At 45.9% G+C, this 20,682-nt stretch overlaps 1 protein-coding gene across 2 annotated transcripts in view; it reads right to left on the reverse strand.

Moving 5' to 3' along the window:
- TBC1D25 (TBC1 domain family member 25) overlaps positions 1 to 16,939 on the reverse strand; it is a 31,219-nt gene extending 14,280 nt beyond the window's left edge. Inside the window, exons 1-3 of one of the 2 annotated variants that reach the window (XM_016190957.2) lie at positions 16,654 to 16,939; positions 12,608 to 12,720; positions 10,768 to 10,922 (exon numbers count right to left, since the gene is read on the reverse strand). In XM_016190957.2, the coding sequence (XP_016046443.1) occupies positions 10,768 to 10,922; positions 12,608 to 12,720; positions 16,654 to 16,797 (412 nt within the window). In that variant the 5' untranslated portion in view covers positions 16,798 to 16,939. The remainder of the gene's footprint in view (positions 1 to 10,767; positions 10,923 to 12,607; positions 12,721 to 16,653) is intronic. The other variant, XM_007529388.3, reaches the window with a different exon arrangement.
- Between the last annotated feature and the right edge of the window lie 3,743 nt (positions 16,940 to 20,682).

Below are 20,682 nucleotides of genomic sequence, written 5' to 3' on the forward strand. Positions count from 1 at the left end.
CAACAATAAAACAACAAGGGCAACAAAAGGGAATAAACAAATATATATAAAAAAAGAAAGATAGTGATCCGGGAGGTGGCGCAAGCTTTGGACTCTCAAGCATGAGGTCCTGAGTTCGATCCCCGGCAGCACATGTGCCAGAGTGATGTCTGGCTCTTTCTCCTCCTATCTTCCTCATTAATAAATTAAATAAAATCTTAAAAAAAAAGATAGATGCCTGTCTTCCCTTTTTCTCTCTATGTCTTCCCTTTCTCCATTTCTCTCTGTCCTATCTAACAACATCAATAACAACAATAATAACTACCACAATAAAACAACAAGGGCAACAAAAGGGAATAAATAAATATTTATAGAAAAAGAAAGATTGACACCTGCAGACCAGCTTCTCCGCTTGTGAAGTGATCCCCCTGTAGGCGGGGAGCTGGGGGCTCAAACCGGGATCCTGATGCCAGTCCATGCACTTTCTGCCATGTGCACTTAACCCACCGTGCCGCTGCCCAACTCCCTTCTCCTTCTCCTTCTCCTTCTTCTTTTTTTAAAAGACCTTATTAATTTACTAATGAGAAACACAGGAGGACAGAGAAAGAGCCAGACACCACTCTGGTGCATGTGCTGCTGGGGACTGAACTCAGGACCTCATGCTTGAGAGTCCAATGCTTTATCCACTGGGCCACCTCAAGGACCAGGGTTATCGCTGGGGCTCGGTGCCGGTGTTTGCACTACGAATGCACTGCACCCGGAGGAGGCTGTTTTCCCCCTTGTTGTTTATCCTTGTTGCTGTTATTGCTGGCATTGTTGTTGGATAGGACAGAGAGAAATGGAAAGAGGGGAAGACAGAGAGGGGGAGAGAAGGATAAGACACCTGCAGACCTGCTTCACTGCTTGTGAAGCGTTCCCCCTGCAGGTGGGGAGCTGGGGGCTTGAATTGGGATCCTTAAGCCAGTTCTTGCTTTGTGCCACCTGCACTTAACCTGCTGCACTACCTACCACCCGGTCCCCACTTTGTTTCAATAAAGTCTCAACTCCCAGAAACATAGATGGCCCTCTTGTGATTCTTCTATGTAGAAATCAGTGTTTTTTTTTTTTTTTTTTTTTTTTGCTTCCAGGGTTACTGCTTGGGTTCAGTGACTGCATTATGAATCCACTGCTCCTGGCAGCCATATTTTTTTCCATTTTGTTTTTGTTGTTGTTCGACACAGAGAAATGGAGAGAGGAGGGGAAGACAAATGGGAGGAAAGACAGACACCTGCAGACCTGCCTCACCCCGTGAAGTGACCCCCCAGCAGGTGGGGAGCCGGGGGCTCGAAACGGTATCATTGCATCACCCATCCTTGGACTCTGCACCATGTGTACTTAACCTGGCGCACCCCTGCCGGCCACTCCCACCCACCCCAGGCAAGAACTCTTAACCAGTGGAGCTTAGGGGACCATTCTATGCCCTTTGCCCTGTTCCCGCCTGCTCCTCAACAAGTTTAATCCCAGGCACAACTATATGCTTGACCTAAATAATGGTCTGGTCAAACAGAGGAGAAAGTAAAAAAGAAAAAAAAAGGAAAGAGAAGAAAAAAGAATGAGGCAGAGGTGCACAGCTTTAGCGCACATAGAACATTTAACGTACAGAGTACGAAGTGAAGCACAAGGACCTGCTCCAAGATCTGGTTTGAGCACCTGGCTCCCTACTTGCAGGGGGGTCGCTTCACAAGGGGTGCAGTAGGTCTTCAGGTCTCTCTTCCTCTCTCTCCCACCTACAGGGGGTTGGTGGGAAGCTGCACAAGTGGTGAAGCAGTGCTGGGAGGGCTGTCACTTTCTCCCTCACTATCTCCCCCCTCCCTCTCAATTTTTATCTCTTTTTTGTTAGAAGCAGAGAGACACACAGAGAGAGAAACAGAAGGAGAGAGTGCAATCACTACAACAAAGCTTCCTTCTACATTATTATTATTATTATTATTATTATTATTTGCTTCCAGGATTATTGCTGGGGCTCAGTGCCAGCATGACAAATCCACTGCTGCTGGTGGCCATTGTTTTTTCTATTTTATTGGATAGGACAGAGAGAAATTGAGAGAGAAGGGGGAGATAGAGAAAGAAAGAGGAAGAGAGAGATAGAGACCTGCAGAGCTGCTTTGCTGTTTGTGAAGCATCCCTGCTGCAGTTGGGGAGCAGGGGTTCGAATCTGGATCCTTGAACAAGTCCTTTCACTTAGTACTATGAACTCTTGGGAGTCAGGCGGTAGTGCAGCGGGTTAAGCGCACTTGGCGCAAAGCGCAAGGACCGGTGTAAGGACGCGGTTCGAGCCCCCGGATCCCCACTTGCAGGAGAGTCGCTTCAAAGGGGGTGAAGCAGGTCTGCAGGGGTCTATCTTTCTCTCCCCCTCTCTGTCTTCCCCTCCTCTCTCCATTTCTCTCTGTCCTATCAAACAATGATGACATCAGTAACAACAACAATAACTACAAGAACAATAAAATACAACGAGGGCAACAAAAGGGAAAATAAATAAATAAATAAATAAATAAAAGTACTATGTACTCTTAGCCAGGTGCACCTTCACCCGCCTCCTCCCCAATTTTTGTCTCTGTAATAAAAACAAATATAAAAAACGATTATGTATATTTTACTATCTATAACGTTTTTAAAAGGTAGGCCTAACTCTTGCCACTACTCTTCAACCTAGTGCTGAAGACTCCGGCAAGAAAAGATAGAGAAGGGTATGGGGCCTGGCAGTGACACAGCTGGTTAAGTGCACACATTACAGTGCGCAAGGATGCAGGTTCAAGCCCCTGGTCCCCACCTGCAGGAGGAAAGCTTCACAAGTTGTGGAGCTGGTCTGTAGGTGCCTGTCTGTCTATATATATATATATATATTTTTTTTTTTTACCAGAGCACTGGGGCTTTGGAGCCTCAGGCATGAGAGTCTCTTTGCATAACCATTAGGCTATCTACCCCCGCCCTCTCTCCCCCTCCCCAGTCAATGTCTCTGTCTCTATCCAATAATAAAATAAATAAATATAGAAGAAATACAAATTGGAAGAAAAGCAAAGATATCAATCACTATTTGCAGATGGCATGGTATTAGACGCAGAAAATCCTAAAGACTCCACCAAAAAGACTGCTAGAAACAATGAATAAATTCCATAAAGTGACAGGGCATGATGTCAGTATACATACATTTTTTTTTTTACATAAATCTGTTACATTTCTATACACAAATGATGACTCAGAGGAAAAGAAAAACTAGGACAAAATCCCATTTATTAATGCACTGAAGGGGCCCGGTGGTGGCACACCTGGTTGAGTGCACACTTTATAATACCCAAGGACCCAGGTTTGAGGCCCTGGTTCCCGCTTGTGGTGGTGGGAAGCTTTGCAAGTGGTGAAGCAGTGCTGCAGGTGTCTCTGTCTATCTCCCCCTCCCCTCTCAATCTGAATGTATTCAATAAATAATAAAAATGCACTGAAAAATCCAAAAAGGTGAGATGCCTTGGAGCTACTCTACCATAGGAAGCGAAAGACCTTGTCAATGGCCTCCATCTCCAAGAAAGGAAAGAAGTACTAGCTGGGATGTAGGGAAACGGCATCCCCGATATACTGTTGGTGGGAAGACAAACTGGTTTAGCCCCTTTGGAAAACAGTGTGCGGAGTCCTTAAACAAATGGAACTCGCCTGCAATACTACTCCTAGGCATATGGACATGAAAATGTGTATATGTGGGTGTGGGTGTGGGTGTGGGGCAGATGATGGCACATCCAGTTAAGTGCACATGTTACCATCCACAGATACCCAGGTTCAAGTCCCTAGTTCACACCTGTAGAAGAAAAAAGCTTCACAAGTGGTAAAAGCAGAGCTGCAGGTGTCTTTCTCTCTCTCCCTCTCTATCTCCCTTTCCCATCTCAGTTTCTCTCTGTCTCTATCCAATAAATGAGTCAATTAAAAAAAAAAACCAAAAAACATTGGTTTGGGACGGACATTAGTGCACTGGGTTAAGTGCACATGGTGTAAAGTGCAAGGACAGGACCAAGGATCCCGGTTTGAGTCCCCAGCTCTCCACCTGCAGGGGGGGTCACTTCACAAGCATTGAAGCATGTCTGCAGGTATCTATCTTTCTCTCCCCCTCCTCTCTCAATTTCTCTTTGTCCCGTCCAACAAGAGCAGCAATAACAATACAATAACGACAACCACAACAAAATGGAAAAAATGGGGGCCTTGTGGTCCGGCAGGTGGTGCAGTGGATAAAGCATTGGATTCTCAAGCATGAGGTCCCGAGTTCAATACCCGGCAGCACATGTACCAGAGTGATATCTGGTTCTTTCTTTCTCTCCTATCTTTCTCATTAATAAAATAAATAAAATCTTTAAAAACAAAAAAGAAAAAATGGTGTCCAGGAGCAGTGTATTCTTAGTGCAGACACCGAGCCCCAGTGATAACCCTGGAGGCAAAACAAACAAAAAAGACATTGGTTCAAAAAGATAATATGAAGCTCTACGCTTATTAGCTGCACTATACACAAAATATGGAATCAGTGGCCCAGGAGGTGGCGCAGTGGACTCTCAAGCATGAGGTCCCGAGTTCAATCCCCGGCAGCACATGTACCAGAGAGATGGCTGGTTCTTTCTCTCTCCTCCTATCTTTCTCATGAATAAATAAATAATTTTTTTAAAAAAGCATCAGTGGCTACAGTCCTTTAAGAAAATATATGGAATCAACCTAAATGTTCACTGACTGATAACTGGATAAATAAATATTGAGATCGCCAAATAATTTGTTTATAGCAACAACTACTGCCTTCTGTTTGCATAACCATTATGCTATCTACCCCTGCTCTCTATTGCCTTCTTAAACCCCAAGATAGCAGGAGCCTCCTGCTGCCTCTATAAAGCCCATTATTTCCCCAGTCCTGGAACCTGTAGGGTGGGGCTCACATTCCTGCATGCTTCTCTCAATTCTTTTTAATTTAATTAATTTATTTGTTAGTAGATAGAGACAGAGAGAAATTGAGAGAGAAGGGGGAGATAGAGAGGAAGAAGGACACAGCAAGATACCTGCAGACCTGCTTCACCGCCTGTGAAGTGACCTCCCTGCAGGTGGGGAGCTGGGGGCTTGAATCAGGATCCTAACCAGTCCTTGCGCTTTGTGCCACGTGCGCTTAACCCGCTGCACTACCGCCCGACTCCCCACTTCTCTCAATTCATACCAACTGGTACTGTATCTGCTGATCGCAACCTATTCAGTGCAGTGAGTACCACCTCGGCACACTTTACTTCGGACTGTGTCCAGAGATGTCATCAGGCATGGAATGTCAACCCTTCATCATCATTACTCGGGTGAAACCTTTCCTAGCTCATAGGACTCCGTAATTCCAGTTCTGGTGGTCCAATTCCTAACAAAGCCTCAAAACCTAGATATAGACCAGGGCCCATGAGATAGGGAAGATATACACATGCATCCATAAATTAGGGCAAAATATATACCTTAAGGCAAAAGTGCACAATAGTCTGCACTGAGTCAATAAATGAAGCAAACAAGTAGAAAGACCTGAAAAAGACACCTTAAAGTACCTAATGAAATAGTTTGTACTTAGACCTAGATACCCTCCTCACCTACTTCCTATTCCACTTAACTCACTCACTCCAAAGCTAACCTTATCAAAGTAAGAACCACAAAAGCTGAATAAGGGCAAAAGACTGGCATACTTTAATAATGACTCTTTTAAAAAATATTTATTTATTCATTCCCTTTTGTTGCCCTTGTTTTATTATTGTAGTTATTATTGATATTGTTGTTAGGACAGAGAGAAATGGAGAGAGGAGGGGAAGACAGAGAGGGGGAGAGAAAGATAAGACACCTGCAGACCTGCTTCACCACCTGTGAAGCGACTCCCCTGCAGGTGGGAAGCCAGGGGCTCAAACTGGTTTCCTTACACCGGTCCTTGCGCTTTGTGCCACTTGTGTTTAACCTGTTGCGCTACCGCCAATTCCCTATGATGGCTCTTTAGTCACTATCAGGTGACCCTATCAGCTGGGGCCCTAGTTGGGGAGTCCTGGGATTTCCACACAGACACAATGAGCCTAGGTCTCAAATAGATCCCTCTCTCCATTATCACTGGTCATCTGCATCAGGAACAACATAATGGACTCCTCTGTGAGCACCATAGGACCTTGCCCTCAATGTGGAACAACAATGGTAGAGAATGTTCCATCCTCTGAGGGGAGTTGGATAACATACTCTATCTACCACCTAAAGAAGATGGGTCCTGAAATTGGAACAACTCAGAATGTTCCTAGCCATGACCACAGAATGCGAGTTTGGACCTACAGGGATGTAGAGGTTACATAGGTTCCTATGTTGAATATGGACCCCAGATCAAATTGATGGGGTTTATAGTCAACGATATTTATACACTTCCCATATTTGGGAGCTACTCTCTTTCCTGATCCAGCTTTCCAGTCCCTTTTCCAGCCATGACATCATCTCCCCAGACAATAATGTGGATCCACCTGCATATCAGATGTCAGGCTCAGAAAAAAACTAATAAAGTCATGGGCCCTTTGGAATATATCTAAAATAGACCTACTAGCTATTTCCAAAATGGAGACCCCCCCAAATCTTCATCTGCAATATTACAGCCTTTAGGTTCATGATTAATTAACAATTTGTATGGCTTTAAATGTTGACTTTCTTTCTCTCTCTTTTTTTTTTTTTTTTTTTTGCGCATGCCTCTAGGGTTATTGCTGGGGCTTGGTGCCTGCACTACAAATCCACTGCACCTGGAGGTCATTTTTCTCCTTTCGTTGCCCTTGTTGTTGTGGTTATTGTTGTTGCTGTTGTTGTTATTGTTGTCATTGATGGACAGGACAGAGAAAAATGGAGAGAAGAGGGGAAGACAGAGAGGGGGAGAGAAAGATAGACACTACAGACCTGCTTCACTGCTTGTGAAGAACCACAGGTGGGGAACCAGGGGCTCGAACTGGGATCCCTATGCCGGTCCTTGTGCTTTGCGCCATGTATGCTTAACCCGTTGCACTACAGCCCGGCCCCTGTTAACTCTTTTTCAGCCACCAGGTCCCAGATGCTGCCACTAGGGAAAGACAGAGACAGGCTGGGAGTATGGATCGACCTGTCAACGCCCCTGTTCAGTGGGGAAGCAGGCCTCCCACCTTCTGCACCCCATAATGACCCTGGGTCCCTACTCCCAGAGGGGTAAAGAATAGGAAATATACATACATACATACATATATATATACATACATATATATATATTAAAAAAAGAAAATTGTAAAAAAAAGGAAATATTGAGATTAAAAGAAGAAGCATTGAGATTATATACCCAATGGAAGACTACTTGGTTATTAAAAAAGATGACATTATGTCATGTGGGACAAAAGGGATAGAACTGGAGGTGATTATGCTAAGTAGGTGGCAGAACTAAAGAAGTGAAAGCCAACTATGGGATGGTTTCACTCATATGTGGAATAGAAATAACTAAAACAAACCTTCAATCATAAGCAAACTAACTCTGACTCCACAAATAAACAAACAAACAAAAACTAACGTTGTTAGTGACCCAGTGGATAAAGTGTTGAACACATGGCAGTGCATGTGTCAGAAATGATGCTCTGGGGGATTGGGCAGTAGTGCAGCGGGTGAAGTGCACGTGGCGTGAAGCTCAAGGACCGGCGTAAGGATCCCAGTTCAAGCCCGTGGCTCCCCACCTGCAGGGGAGTCACTTCACAGACAGTGAAGCAGGTCTGCAGGTGTCTATCTTTCTCTCCCTTTCTCTGTCTTCCCCTCCTCTCCCCTTTTCTCTCTGTCCTATCCAACAACGACAGCAATAACGACAACAATAATGACAACAATGATAAACAACAAGGGCAAGAAAAAGGGAAAAATAGCCTCCAGGAGCAGTGGATTCATGGTACAGGCACTGAGCCCCAGCAATAACCCTGGATGCAAAAAAAAGAAAAAAAAAAGATGCTCTAATTCTTTCTCCTTCTCTTTCCCATTATTACTGGGTGGTCAGAAAAGTTATAGTGCATTTTTGCAAAGAAAAGAAATCTTGATCTTGCCGATAACCTATTGCTGGGGCTTGGTGCTTGCACTGGGAATCCACTGCTCCTTGAGGCCATTTTTCGTCTTTGTTGTTTTTATTGTTATTGTTACTATTGCTGTTGTTGTACAGGACAGACAAAAATAGAGAAAGGAGGGGAAGACAGAGACGGGCAGAGAAAGATAAACACCTGCAGACCTGCTTAACTACTCGTGAAGCTTTCCTGTGCTGGGGGTGGGGGGGTAACCAAGCGCTTGGATCTGGGTCCTTGCCCATGGTAATGTGTGCACCCAACTAGGTGTACCACCACCCAGTCCCTAAAATAAATAAAGTAATTAAAAAAAACAACTTAGGGGAGTCGGGTGCTAGCGCAGCGGGTTAAGTGCACGTGGCGTGAAGCATAAGCACCGGCGGAAGACTCCCGGTTCGAGCCCCTGGCTCCCCACCTGCAGGGGAGTCACTTCACAGGCGATGAAGCAGGTCTGCAGGTGTCTGTCTTTCTCTCTCCCTCTGTCTTCCCCTCCGCTCTCCATTTCTCTCCATCCTATCCAACAACGATGACATCAATAATAACAACAATAATAGCTACAACAATAAAACAACAAGGGCAACAAAAGGGAATAAATATTTAAAAAAAAAAAAAAAAAAAACTTAAGACAAGAGGTAGGTCTACTTATCACAATGCTGATTGAGCAGAATTTCACCTTAAGAAGAAAATAAGGGAGTGACCCGGGACGTGGCAGGCACAATGGATAAAGCATTAGATCTTAAGCATGAGGTCCTGAACTCAATCCTGGGCAGCACATGTATCAGAGTGATGTCTGGTTCTTTTTCTCTTTTTCTATCTTTCTCATTAGTAAATAAATAAAATCTTGAAAATAAGGAGGCAGGTGGTGGTGCACCTGGTTGAGAGTACACATTACAGTGCACAAGGACCTGGGTTCAAGCCCCTGGTCCCCACCTGCCGGGGGAAAGTTTCATGAGTGGTGAAGCAGGGCTGCAGGTGTCTCTCTGTCTCTTCCTCCCCTCTCAATTTCTCTGTTTCTATCCAATAACAAATAAATAAAAAATATTTAAAACAAAAGAAAAGAAAGGGGGGTGAATAGCACAATGGTTATGAAAAGAGACTCTCATGCCTGAGGCTCCCAAGTCCTAGGTTCAATTCATGGCACCACCATAAACCAGAGCTGATCAGTGCTTTGATTAAAAACAATAATTATTATAATGGCCAAGGAGGTGGTACAATGGATAAAGCACTGGACTCTCAAGGGTGAAGTCCCGAGTTCAATCTCTGACATCACATGTGCCAGAGTAATACTCTGGTTCTCAAACTCTCATCAATCAATCAATCAATCAATCAATCTGGGGCTGCAGAGACAGCATAATGTTTCCACAAAAAGACTTTCATGCCTGAGGCTCCGCGGTCTCAGGATTAACCCCCCCCCCTGCCCCCACACCACCATAAGTCAGAGCTGAGCAGTGCTTTGGTCTTTCTGTTTTTATCTTTCTCTCTATACCCCCATATCTCTCTATCTCTCTCGCCCATTAAAATAAGATATTTAAAGGAAGATTAAAAATATTAAAAAAAAAACGTTTTAAAGCAAGACCACTGTTCAGCTATAGATTACTATGGTGCCATGGGTTAAACCTAGGATTTCCAAGTCTCAGGCATGGAAGTCATTCGTGTAACCACTCTGCTTTCTCCCCAGCCCAATATAAATAAATCTTTCTAAAAGATGAGCTGTTCGAAGAGATTAGAAGCGGGCGGGGAGACAGCATAAGGGTTATGCAAACAGACTCTCATGCCTGAGGCTCCCAAGTCCCAGGTTCAATCCCCCGTACCACCATAAGCCAGAGCTGAGCAGTGCTCTGGTGTTTCTCTCTGTGTGTGTTTCTCTTTCTCTTCATCTCTCTCAAAAATAAAATTAAAATTAAAAAATATATATTTTAAAAAAAGAAGATATTAGAAAAAAAAAGTCTATATATAGGAAAATATCTGCATAAGCCTATAGAATGGGACATTGCTCCAAAGTGAGGAGACTGTGGGCATAGATAGCATAATGGTTCTGCAAAGAGACTCTCATGCCTGAGGCTCAAAAGAGTCCCACGTTCAATCCCCTGCACCATCACCATAAGCCAGAGCTGAGCAGGGCTCTGGTAAAAATAAAAGAGCTATAAGACAGCATACAGGGCCAGCAAAATAGCTCACCTGGATAGTGTAATGTTTTGCCAGGGGTCAAACTCAAAACCTCATTCTTTATCTATTGTCCCACCTCTGGTACATATGTAATGCATGCCTGTATTTTCATAACAGAATATTGCTCAGCTCTGGCTTATGGTGGTGCTGGGAATTGAACCTGGGGCTTCACAGCCCCAGGCATGAAAACCCTTGGCAGAAACACCATGTTATCTCCCCAGTCATATATATATATTATTAATAATATATATATATTATTAATTATATATATATATATATAATTACTTACAGCACTGCTCAGCTCTGGCTTATGATGATGCTAGGAATTGAACCTGGGACTTTAGACAAAAAAGCTTTCTGCAGAACCACTCTGCTGTCTCCCGTATCTAGATAGTCTGCTTCACAGGGGCAGATGCTGAGGTCCAGTGGCTGAACCGGGATCAGGATTTGGGAGGCCTTATCACTTAGCCAACCATGAAGCCCCACACCAGACCCTCCACCCTCCGGCTCCCCTGTGTGCGGTACTCACTGTCTTCAGAGGGCCGGATCTCCACGCGCAGCTGTAGGTAAGGTTTGGAGGCGGTGGTGAAAGCCGTGCTGAGGTCCCAGTCAGAAAGGAGGGAAAGGTAGGCTTCCTGGCCTAGTCGGTTCCGGCCCAGATAGCTGATGACAAAGTTCTTCTTTCTGACAGAGGAGGCACAGCAGCTCTCAGGGGGCCTATCCGTGGAGGCCTGGGCTGGAGGGGGCAGTCTCCAGAAGAGGTGGAAGTTGCTGAGAACAACTCCTACTCCGTGCTAGGTACTGGTTTAGGGCGGTTGGCCTGGGGTCCTGCTCTCTGGTTTTGCTTTGTGATCCAAACAGGATAGACACACACCTGTTCCCAGCTGGAAGGCATGGGAGAAATGGGCAAAGTGCCTTTCCATTCCGGGCAAGGGAACAGTGTTTGAGGGATAGAACCAAGAAGGCAGCCTTTCTGTGTTAGTTATCTGTATTTCTAAAAAATTATTTATTTATTTATTGTTGTAGCTATTACTGATATCACCGTTGCTGGATAGGACAGAGAGAAATGGAGAGAGATGGGGAAGACAGAGCGGGGGGGGGGGGAGAAAGTGAGAGACCTACAGACCTGCTTCACCACCTGTGAAGCGACTCCCCTGCAGGTGGGGAGCCGGGGGGGCTCGAACTGGGATCCTTCCGCCAGTCCTTGCACTTTGAGCCATGTGCGCTCAACCCACTGCGCTACCGCCCAATTTCCTATCTGTATGTTATGTATATCTCTTGGCGGCAAGGGCTTGGAGTCTTTGGGATCCCACTGCTCCCAGTGAATCTGTTTCCTTTTGCTTTCAGATAGAGACAGAGAGGGAGAGAGAGAAGGAGAGCACCTTCATCTGGTGCTATGCATGGTGCTCCCATGTGGTGCTGGGGTTTGAACTCAGGTCTTTGGGTGTGGTAACGTGCATTCTGCTCGGTGAGCTACCCCCCAGCCCTAGATGGTATTTTCAGCAACAAAAATTACCCATATGTATTTTACTGTCAACTGTAAACCATTAATCCCCCCAATAAAGCATTTTTGGTTGGGGTGGGGGTAGATAACATAATGGTTATGCAAAGTGACTCTCATGCCTGAGACTCTGGAGTCCCAGGTTCAATCCCCTGCACCACCATAAACCAGAGCTGAGCAGTGCTCTGGTAAAAAACAAACAAATAAAACTTAAATATATAAAAAAAAAATAAGTATTTATTTTTTTTAAAAAAGTTTTTTTTTTTTTTTTTTTTTTAACCTCCAGGGCTATTGCTGGGGCTCGGTGCCTGCACTACAAATCCACCGTTCCTGGAGGCTATTTTTTCCCTTTTGTTGCCCTTGTTTATCATTGTTGTTGTTGGATAAGACAGAGAGGAATTGAGAGAGGGGAAGACAGGGTGAGAGAAAGATAGACACCTGCAGATCTGCTTCACTGCCTGTGAAGTGACCCCCTCACCCCCGCAGAGGTGGGGAGCTGGGGGCTCAAACCGGGATCCTTATGCTGGTCTGTGCACTTTGTGCCATGTGAGTTTAATCTGCTGCGCTACTGCCTAGCCCCCCCCCCCCCCATAAAGAAATTTAAAGAAAATTACCAAGTTTTGTCTTATGTAAATTTTCAATTGAAATAAAACATTGTTCTGGGGGAAAAAAAAAGAAAAAAGAAAACTACCCATACCAAAAAATAAATAAATAATACATAATGGCCAAGAATTTGTTCTCGAGCTAGACTTATAGAACTATGCAAAGTATGTTGTGCTAACTACTGCAACCATGGGGAAACAAACAGACCAAACAGCAGCACCCTACCAAATGCTGGCCAGCCAGCACCCAGCACCCTGTCACTCACCCATTCAAGTCAAAGGCTCGGATGAGGATGTGTTGTAAAACATCGAGGGAGGTGATCTGCGGGTCCACGGCAAAAGAACGGAATTCGGTGGTGGATGAGAAGTTGTCGAATTTCTGCAGAGAGAAGACAGAAGCCAAGGGGAAGGCCTGTCATTATGGCAAAGCAGTGAGGCTGGAGATAGACTAGGATGGGGGTTCAGGGCCACAGTAAGGACTCTAGTGCTTTTTGTGAGTGAAGAGGGAGTCGGAAGGGCTCTGAGCAGAGGGGCCACACAGTTGCACTTAGGATTTTTTTTTTTTAGACAGAGACAGTAAAGAGAGGGTTAAAGACAATATGTCACTGAAGCTTCCTTCAATGCAGCGAGGGCTGGGCTCAAATCCCGGTTGTGCACAGGGCCAAACAGTACACTAAGTGAGTTATTTCGCATTTCACTGGCCAGGGCTTTAGGATGTTTTGTTTGGTTGGTTTTGTTTTAATTCAGTACTGGGGAATCAAACCAAGGCCTCAAGCATGAGCAATAACACTGAGTAACCTCTCTGGCTCAATTCTTTTTTGTTTTTAATTTCTTTATTGGGGGATCCATGTTTTTTTTTTTTTGTTTTGCCCCCAGGGTTATAGCCAGGGCTCGGTGCCTGCACCACAAATCCACTGCTCCTGGAGACCATTTTTCCCCTTTTGTTGCCCTTGTTGTTCCATCATTGTTGTGCTTATTATTATTATTGTTGTTGTTGTGGCTGTCGGATAGGACAGAGAGAAATCCAGAGAGGAGGGGAAGACAGAGGGGGAGAGAAAGACAGACACCTACAGACCTGCTTCACCGCCTATGAAGCAACTCCCCTGCAGGTGGGGAGTCGGGGGCTCTAACCAGGATCCTTATGCCGGTCCTTGCACTTTGCGCCACCTGCGCTTAACCCGCTGCGCTACCGCCCGGCTCTCTTTCTGTATCTCTCTCATTAATATAAAATAATGTCCCTGGGTCCATACTCCCAGAGGGATAAAGACTAGGAAGTAAAGCAGGTCTGTAGGTGTCTGTCTTTCTTTCCCCCTCTGTCTTCCCCTCCTCTCTGGATTTCTCTCTGTCCTATCCACGTGCGCTTAACCCACTGCGCTACTGCCCGACTCCCGGGGATTAATGTTTTACATTTGACAGTAAATACTTTGCACATAACTTTTCTCAGTTTTCAGCATAATAATACAACCCCCACTAGGTCTTCTGTCACCTTTTGGGGACATGTACTCCCCCCTCACCAACCCCAGAGTCTTTTACTTTGGTGCAATATACCAATTCTTACCTAGAGAAAGGGGGGAGGGAAAGCAAGGGAAAGGGGAGAGGTGTGTGTGTGGAGAGAGAAAGAAGAGGAAGAGAGAGAGAGAAGAGACCACAACACCACCAAACCATCTGTACAAGTCCCCATGTGGTGTGAGGAATGATACTAAGGGAGTTGTACATGGGAAGGTGTATGCCCCTTACTTATCTCCTGGTACCCAGCAGCTGGGCCGACGGGGCCTAGCCTGTCTCCAGTCAGTGTTTTGGATAGAAGGGAATGAAAGAGACTACAGCACCAAAGCTTCCTTCAACAAGGTAGGGACTGGGCTGGAACCTGGATCATGCGCAGCTTACTATCCAAGTGAACTATTTTGCTGGCCCTTTAGCTTTTTTTTATATGTAGTTTTACTTATTTTTTAAATTTTTATTTATAAAAAGGAAACACTGACAGAAACCATAGGATAAGAGGGGGTCCAACTCCATACAATTCCCACCACCAGAGCTCCATATCCCATCCCCTCCCCTGGTAGCTTTCCTAGTCTTTATCCCTCTGGGAGTATGGACCCAGGGACATTTACTTTATACTAATGAGAGAGATACAGAAAGAAGATACAGAAAGGGAGTCAGGTGGTAGCACAGCGGGTTAAGCGCAGGTGGCACAAAGTGCAAGGACAGACGTAAAGATACCGGTTCGAGCCCCCAGCTCCCCACCTGCAGGGGAGTCGCTTTACAGGCGGTGAAGCAGGTCTGCAGGTGTCTATCTTTCTCTCCCTCTCTCTGTCTTCCCCTCCTCTCTCCATTTCTCTCTGTCCTAACAATGATAACATCAATAACAACAACAATAATAACTACAAGGGCAACAAAAGGGAATGAATGAATAAATATTAAATTTTTTAAAAAGTTAAAAAAAAAAGACGAAAGCTGGGACTGGGTAGACAGCATAAGGGCTCTACAAAGGACTTACACGCCTGAGATTCTGAAGTCCCATGTTTAATCTCCAGCACCACTATAAGCCAGAGCTGAGAAGTGTTCTGGTGTCCTTATGCTGGTCCTTGTGTTTTGTGCCACCTGCGCTTAACCCACTGTGCTACCACCTGACTCCCTTTAACTTTTTTTAAAAAAATATTTTATTTATTTTGTTTTTGAGAGAGACGCAAAGAGAGAGAGAGACAAGAGAGAAACACCTTAGCTTTGAAAAGCTAAGAGAAAAACTGCTTAGCTCTGGCTTATGGTGGTGTGGGGGACTGAACCTGAGACTTTAGAGTCTCAGGCATGAGAAGCTGTTTTCATAACCATTGTGCTATTTCCCCTACCCCTTTCTTTAACTTTTATATGCTGGTATCACCAAAGGAAAATTGCTTTGAGCACATCCTGCTTCTGGGCCTTCACGTGTGCTGATTCCCTGAATAGAACAATTTTCCCACTTTCTCTAAAAGAAAGTTATTTATTTATGAGAGGCAGAGGCGCACCTGGTTAAGGGTACACATTACAGTGCTCAAGGACCCAGGTTCAAGCCCCTGGTCCCCACCTACACAGGAAAAGCTTCATGAGTGGTGAAGCAGGGCTGCATGTATCTCTCTGTCTCTATCTCTCCCTCTCCTTTCAATTTCTCTGTCTCTATCCAGTAATAAATAAAATATATATATTTAAAAAGAGAGTATCATTCTGGCATGTGCCTTGCTGGGGACTGAACTCAGGACCTCATGCCGGAGAACCCAGTGCTCCAGTCACTGCCCCATCTGCTGGCCTGTTCTCCAATTCACCTTTTACTGTTCTGTCTCTGCTCCAGCAATATGGAAATATGAAATAGCATACCAAGGTCAGCTGAAGCACTCAAGCTTTGTTCTTTTTTTCTTTTTTAAGTAAGTTTGTATCTATTTTTTAGACAGAAATGGCAGGGGGAGAGGGAAAGAGAGAGAGAGAGAGAGACACCACAACACCCAAGCTTCCTTCAATGCCGTGGGGGCCGGGCTTGAACCCGGGTGGCACACATGGCAAAGCAGCACACAATCCAAGCAAAAGCTATTTCACCAGATCCTTTGCCTTCCATGTTCCTACCGCCTAGTGCACTCTTGGCTTTCCCTCTCCTCCCCCAAGCACAAGACTTTCTATTTAATTTTTATTATCTGTATTGGATAGAAACAGCCATAAATAGAGAGGGTAGAGGGTGATAGGGAGACACCTACAACACTACTTCACCACTCCTAAAGCTTTCCTCCTGCAGTTGAGGACCAGGGGTTTGCACATTGTAACATGTGCACTCAACCATGTGTGCCACCACCGGCCCCCACAAGACTTTTTATATTTTGGGCCGCCCCCTTTCAAAACCTCTTTGGGGACGGACGGTCAGTCATGATTCCATGCACCTGTGTCCAGAGCATCTCATTTACTTAGCCATTCGTCTCCCTGACAAGTCTCTGCCTGCTCATATGTTGCATGGGCTTCAGAGTCTCCTTTGCAGACAGAAAAAAGATCTCCCGTCATTTCTAGGGGTCCCCATCAACTGTTCAGACCTCGACCCCATACACAGAATCTCCACGCCCCTCCCCTACATTTCAGTCGCCCGCCCCGGACGTGTCCCTAGGGCCCCAAGCCCTCAGGCCCTGCCCCTCCCCCCGAAATCCCAGGTCCAACTTCCCTCCCCATCACTCAGTCCGCAAGTGTCGCCCTCCAAGCAGCACTTCAAATCTCTGGCCCAGCCCCGCATCCCCCCGACAGGCAGCGCCTTGCCCTTCCCCAAGATGCTCGGGGGAGCTGGCCAGCTGCCTGCTAGCCTCACCTTGACTCGGACCCGGACCACCTCTCGCTCCTCCTCCTCGGCCGCAGCGGCCACAGCGGCCGCCGCACCCGCCGCCTGGATACCCCCACCAGGCGAGGGCGCTCGGGAGACGGCTAAGTCCGAGGACCCAGATGCCGTCGCCATCCCGCTGCCACCCTTCTCGGGGTGACGGTTGAAAGTTGCCCCCCTAACCCTGCGCCGGCGCCCGCAGCCCCACCTTGCGCCCAGGCGCAGGCGCAGGCGCAGAGGCGCCGAGCGACCCTCCCCCCCCCGCCCCGCCCCTCTGGCGCGGGCAAAGGGTGCCTGTACGCACGCGCATAGAGCTGTGGCCGCGAGCCCCACCCCTTAAAAGCCGGCCGCGCGTTCTCATTGCTGGCGGTGTGTCCGCGCCTCCGGACTCTGCCTCCCTACTTGCCCGCGGTTGGCTTTTTTATGGCTGTCTACTTCCGGGTTCTCCTAGGTGTGAGGCCACCTATTGGGGCGAGAGGAGTGGGAGGGGAGAAGGAAGTTGCTGTAAGATGATACCAGGACCCACTGCCCGCCTCTCTTTCCCACTGCCTCACCGCTGGAGCGTCAGCTGACAGGTGATGTCACCTATTCCAAAAGCTAGTGGCCCTCGCTTCAAAAGAATCTACTGAAAGAAAGAAAGAAAAAAAAAATCTGGGCGAGTGTAGACAGCATAATGGTTAAGCAAAGAGATACTCATGCCTGAGGCTCTGAAGTCCCAGGTTCAATACCTCGCACCCCATAAGTCAGAGCTGAGCAGTGCTCTGAAACCCAATTCCATCAGGACACAGAGAGAGAAGAGGAAAAAGGAAGGGACATTCGAAAGTAATAATAAGTAATAATAGGTATAGGTGTGACTTAGAAAGGAAGAGAAGGCAGGACCATAGGGAAAAAAAAAAGGGCAGTACAATAGATAGATATATAGATCCGTAGTTACAGAGTTATAGAAATAGTAATCAAACCTTGGGAGAACCACTACAGTTTTCAATGAAGGGAATGGGGACACAGAACTCTGGTGGTGGGAACGGTGTGGAATTGTAACTTTGTAAGCTAATATTAAATCACTAATAATAAAGAAAAGAAAACAGGTAAAAATCAGTGTGGCCGGGGGAAGCACAATAGTTTGATAATTTCCTAAGACGTTGTTATCATGGTCTGGGAATTGGGCACTGTGGAAAAAGCATTGAACTCTCAAGCATAAGGTTCCAAGTTCAAGCCCTGATATCATATGGACCACAGTGATGCTCTGGTTCTTTTTGCCCTTTCTCTTCCATCCATAAGAAAATTAAAAAATCTTAAATGAACAAAAAGGATTTCATGCCTGAGGCTCTGAGATGCCAGGTTCAATCCCTAGCACCACAGAGATGAACAGTGTTCTGGTTTACAACAACAAAAAATAGTGTGATGTTTCTGGGAGCAGTAAATTAATGATTTTTTGCAGTTTCTATCGGCATGTCATATACTTCATTAAATAATTTACCTTGAATGGGGCTAGGCGGTGGTGCACTTGGTTGAGCACATATATTACAAGGTACAAAGGATTCAGGTTCAAGCCCCTGGTCCTAACCTGCAGGGGGAAAATTTCACCAGTGGTGAAGCAGAGCTGCAGGTGTCTCTCTGTATCTTTCCCTCTCTATCTTCCCCCTCCCTTCTCAATTTCTCTTTGTTTCTATACAATAATAAATAAAAATAATATATATTAAAATTACCTTGAGCTATTTTTTTTTTTTTGCCTCCAGGGTTATTGCCAGGGCTTGGTGCCTGCACCACGAATCCACTGCCCCTGGAGGTCATTTTTTCCCCTTTTGTTACCCTGGTTGTTTTACCATTGTTGTGGTTATTATTATCGTTGTTATTGATGTCGTTGTTGTTGGGCAGGACAGAGAAATGGAGAGAGGAGGGGAAGACAGAGAGGGGGAAACACACCTGCAGACCTGCTTCACCGCCTGTGAGGGGACGCCCCTGCAGGTGGGGAGCCAGGGCTCCAACCGGGATCCTTAGGCCGGTCCTTGCGCTTTGCCACTTGGGCTTAACCCGCTGCGCTACCACCCGACTCCCAAGATTTATTTCTTTATATGAGAGGAAGAAAGAAGCAGAGCATCACTTTGGCACATGTGATGCCGGAGTTCACACTCAGGATCTAATATTTGAGTGTCCATTGCTTTATCTACTGCATGAACTCATTTTTATGCTCAGCGAACAGGAATATGGCTCAGTGATATGGGACAGAGTCTCCACTTCCTTAGCATAACTGGCTCCATCTTGACCTGGATCTGTGTAACTGCTTTACTTGCCAACAAGAAGTAGATCTGAGTGTTCTGAAGTTATTAATTAGTCGTTGATTGTTGATTGTTTCCATAACAGGTTGTCCTGACTGCAGTAACAGACCGCCTTAACCACCGCATATTTGGCTTCTGTAACCTAGCTTGCTTCCTGCATCTACCCCTTCCTATAAATGGTTGTGCTACACTGAGCTCGGGACTGCACTCTGAGCGGCGCTTTTCGCTGTGAGTGTAGCCACTGGCCGGCTTAATAAATACTCTCAAATTTGACTGAACTGGTCTCAGATGGTGACACTTACCTCACAACAGGCAGAGTACATTTCAATCCCCAGCTGAAGGAAAAAAACAAAACAAAACTATAGGGAGTCGGGCGGTAGCGCAGCGGGTTAAGCGCACATGGCGCAAAGCGCAAGGACCCGTGTAAGAATCCGGTTCGAGCCGCTGGCTCCCCACCTGCAGGGGAGTCGCTTCACAGGTGGTGAAGCAGGTCTGCAGGTGTCCCTCTTTCTCTCCCTCTCTCTGTCTTCCCCTCCTCTCTCCATGTCTCTCTGTCCTAACAACGACGACATCAATAACAACAACTATAATAACAACAACAAGGGCAACAAAAGGGAAAATAAATAAATAAATAAATATAAAAAAGAAACAAAAACCAAAACTATATGCTGGGGTTTGGGCAGTAGTGCAGCGGGTTAAGCGCACATGGCATGAAGCACAAGGACCAGTCTAAGAATCGTGGTTCCAGCCCCTGGCTCCCCACCTGCAGGGGAGTGGCTTCACAGGTGGTGAAGCAGGTCTACAGGTGTCTCTCTCTCCCCCTCTCTGTCTTCCCCTCCTCTCTCCATTTCTCTCTGTCCTATCCAACAACGACGACATCAACAACAAGAATAAGAACTACAATGACAATAAAAAACAACAAGGGCAACAAAAGAGGAAATAAATAATAAAAAAAAACTATGCTTTATGGAGGGTCTAGTTTTTTAGTTTGCCTTTATGGATGCAGGAGGTGCTATAGTGCATATAGTATAAGGTCCTGAGTTCAAACTTTAGCATCCCATCTGCCAAACTAATGTTCTGGTTCCCATTTCTCTCTGTCTCTTTCTCTTTGTCTCTCTCTCTTTACCAGAGCACTGCTCAGCACTGGCTTATGGTGGGGTGGGGAACTGAACCTGAGACTTAGGAGCCTCTGGCATAAGAGTCTTTTTTTTTTTTTGCCTCCAGGGTTATCACTGGGGCTCGGTACCTGCACTATGAATCCACTGTTCCCGGTGGCCATTTTTCCCATTTTGTTACCCTTGTTGTTGCCCTTGTTACTGTTATAGCTATTGTTGTTGGACAGGACAGAGAGAAATCTAGAAAGGAGGGGAAGACAGAGAGGAGGAGAGAAAAGTAGACACCTGCAGACCTGCTTCACCGCTTGTGAATCGACCCCCCTGCAGGTGGGGAGCCGGGGGCTGGAACCAGGATCCTTCAGCCGGTCCTTTGGATTCGCACCATATGTGCTTAACCTGCTGCGCTACCGCCCAACCCTCCTCCTGCCACGAGAGTCTCTTTACATTATCTTTACATTATGCTATCTACTCCAGCCCCATTTTTCTCTTTTTTTTCACTTTTTTTTCCACCCCACCCTTTTAATTTTTCTCTTAATCATGTTAATAAATAAATTTTGGACTGAGGAGATAGCATCATGGTTATACAAACAAACTCTCATGCCTGAGTTTCCAAAGTCCCAGGTTCAGTC

The sequence above is a fragment of the Erinaceus europaeus genome, chromosome X, assembly GCF_950295315.1.
Source record: "Erinaceus europaeus chromosome X, mEriEur2.1, whole genome shotgun sequence".
Taxonomy (NCBI): Eukaryota; Metazoa; Chordata; class Mammalia; order Eulipotyphla; family Erinaceidae; genus Erinaceus; species Erinaceus europaeus.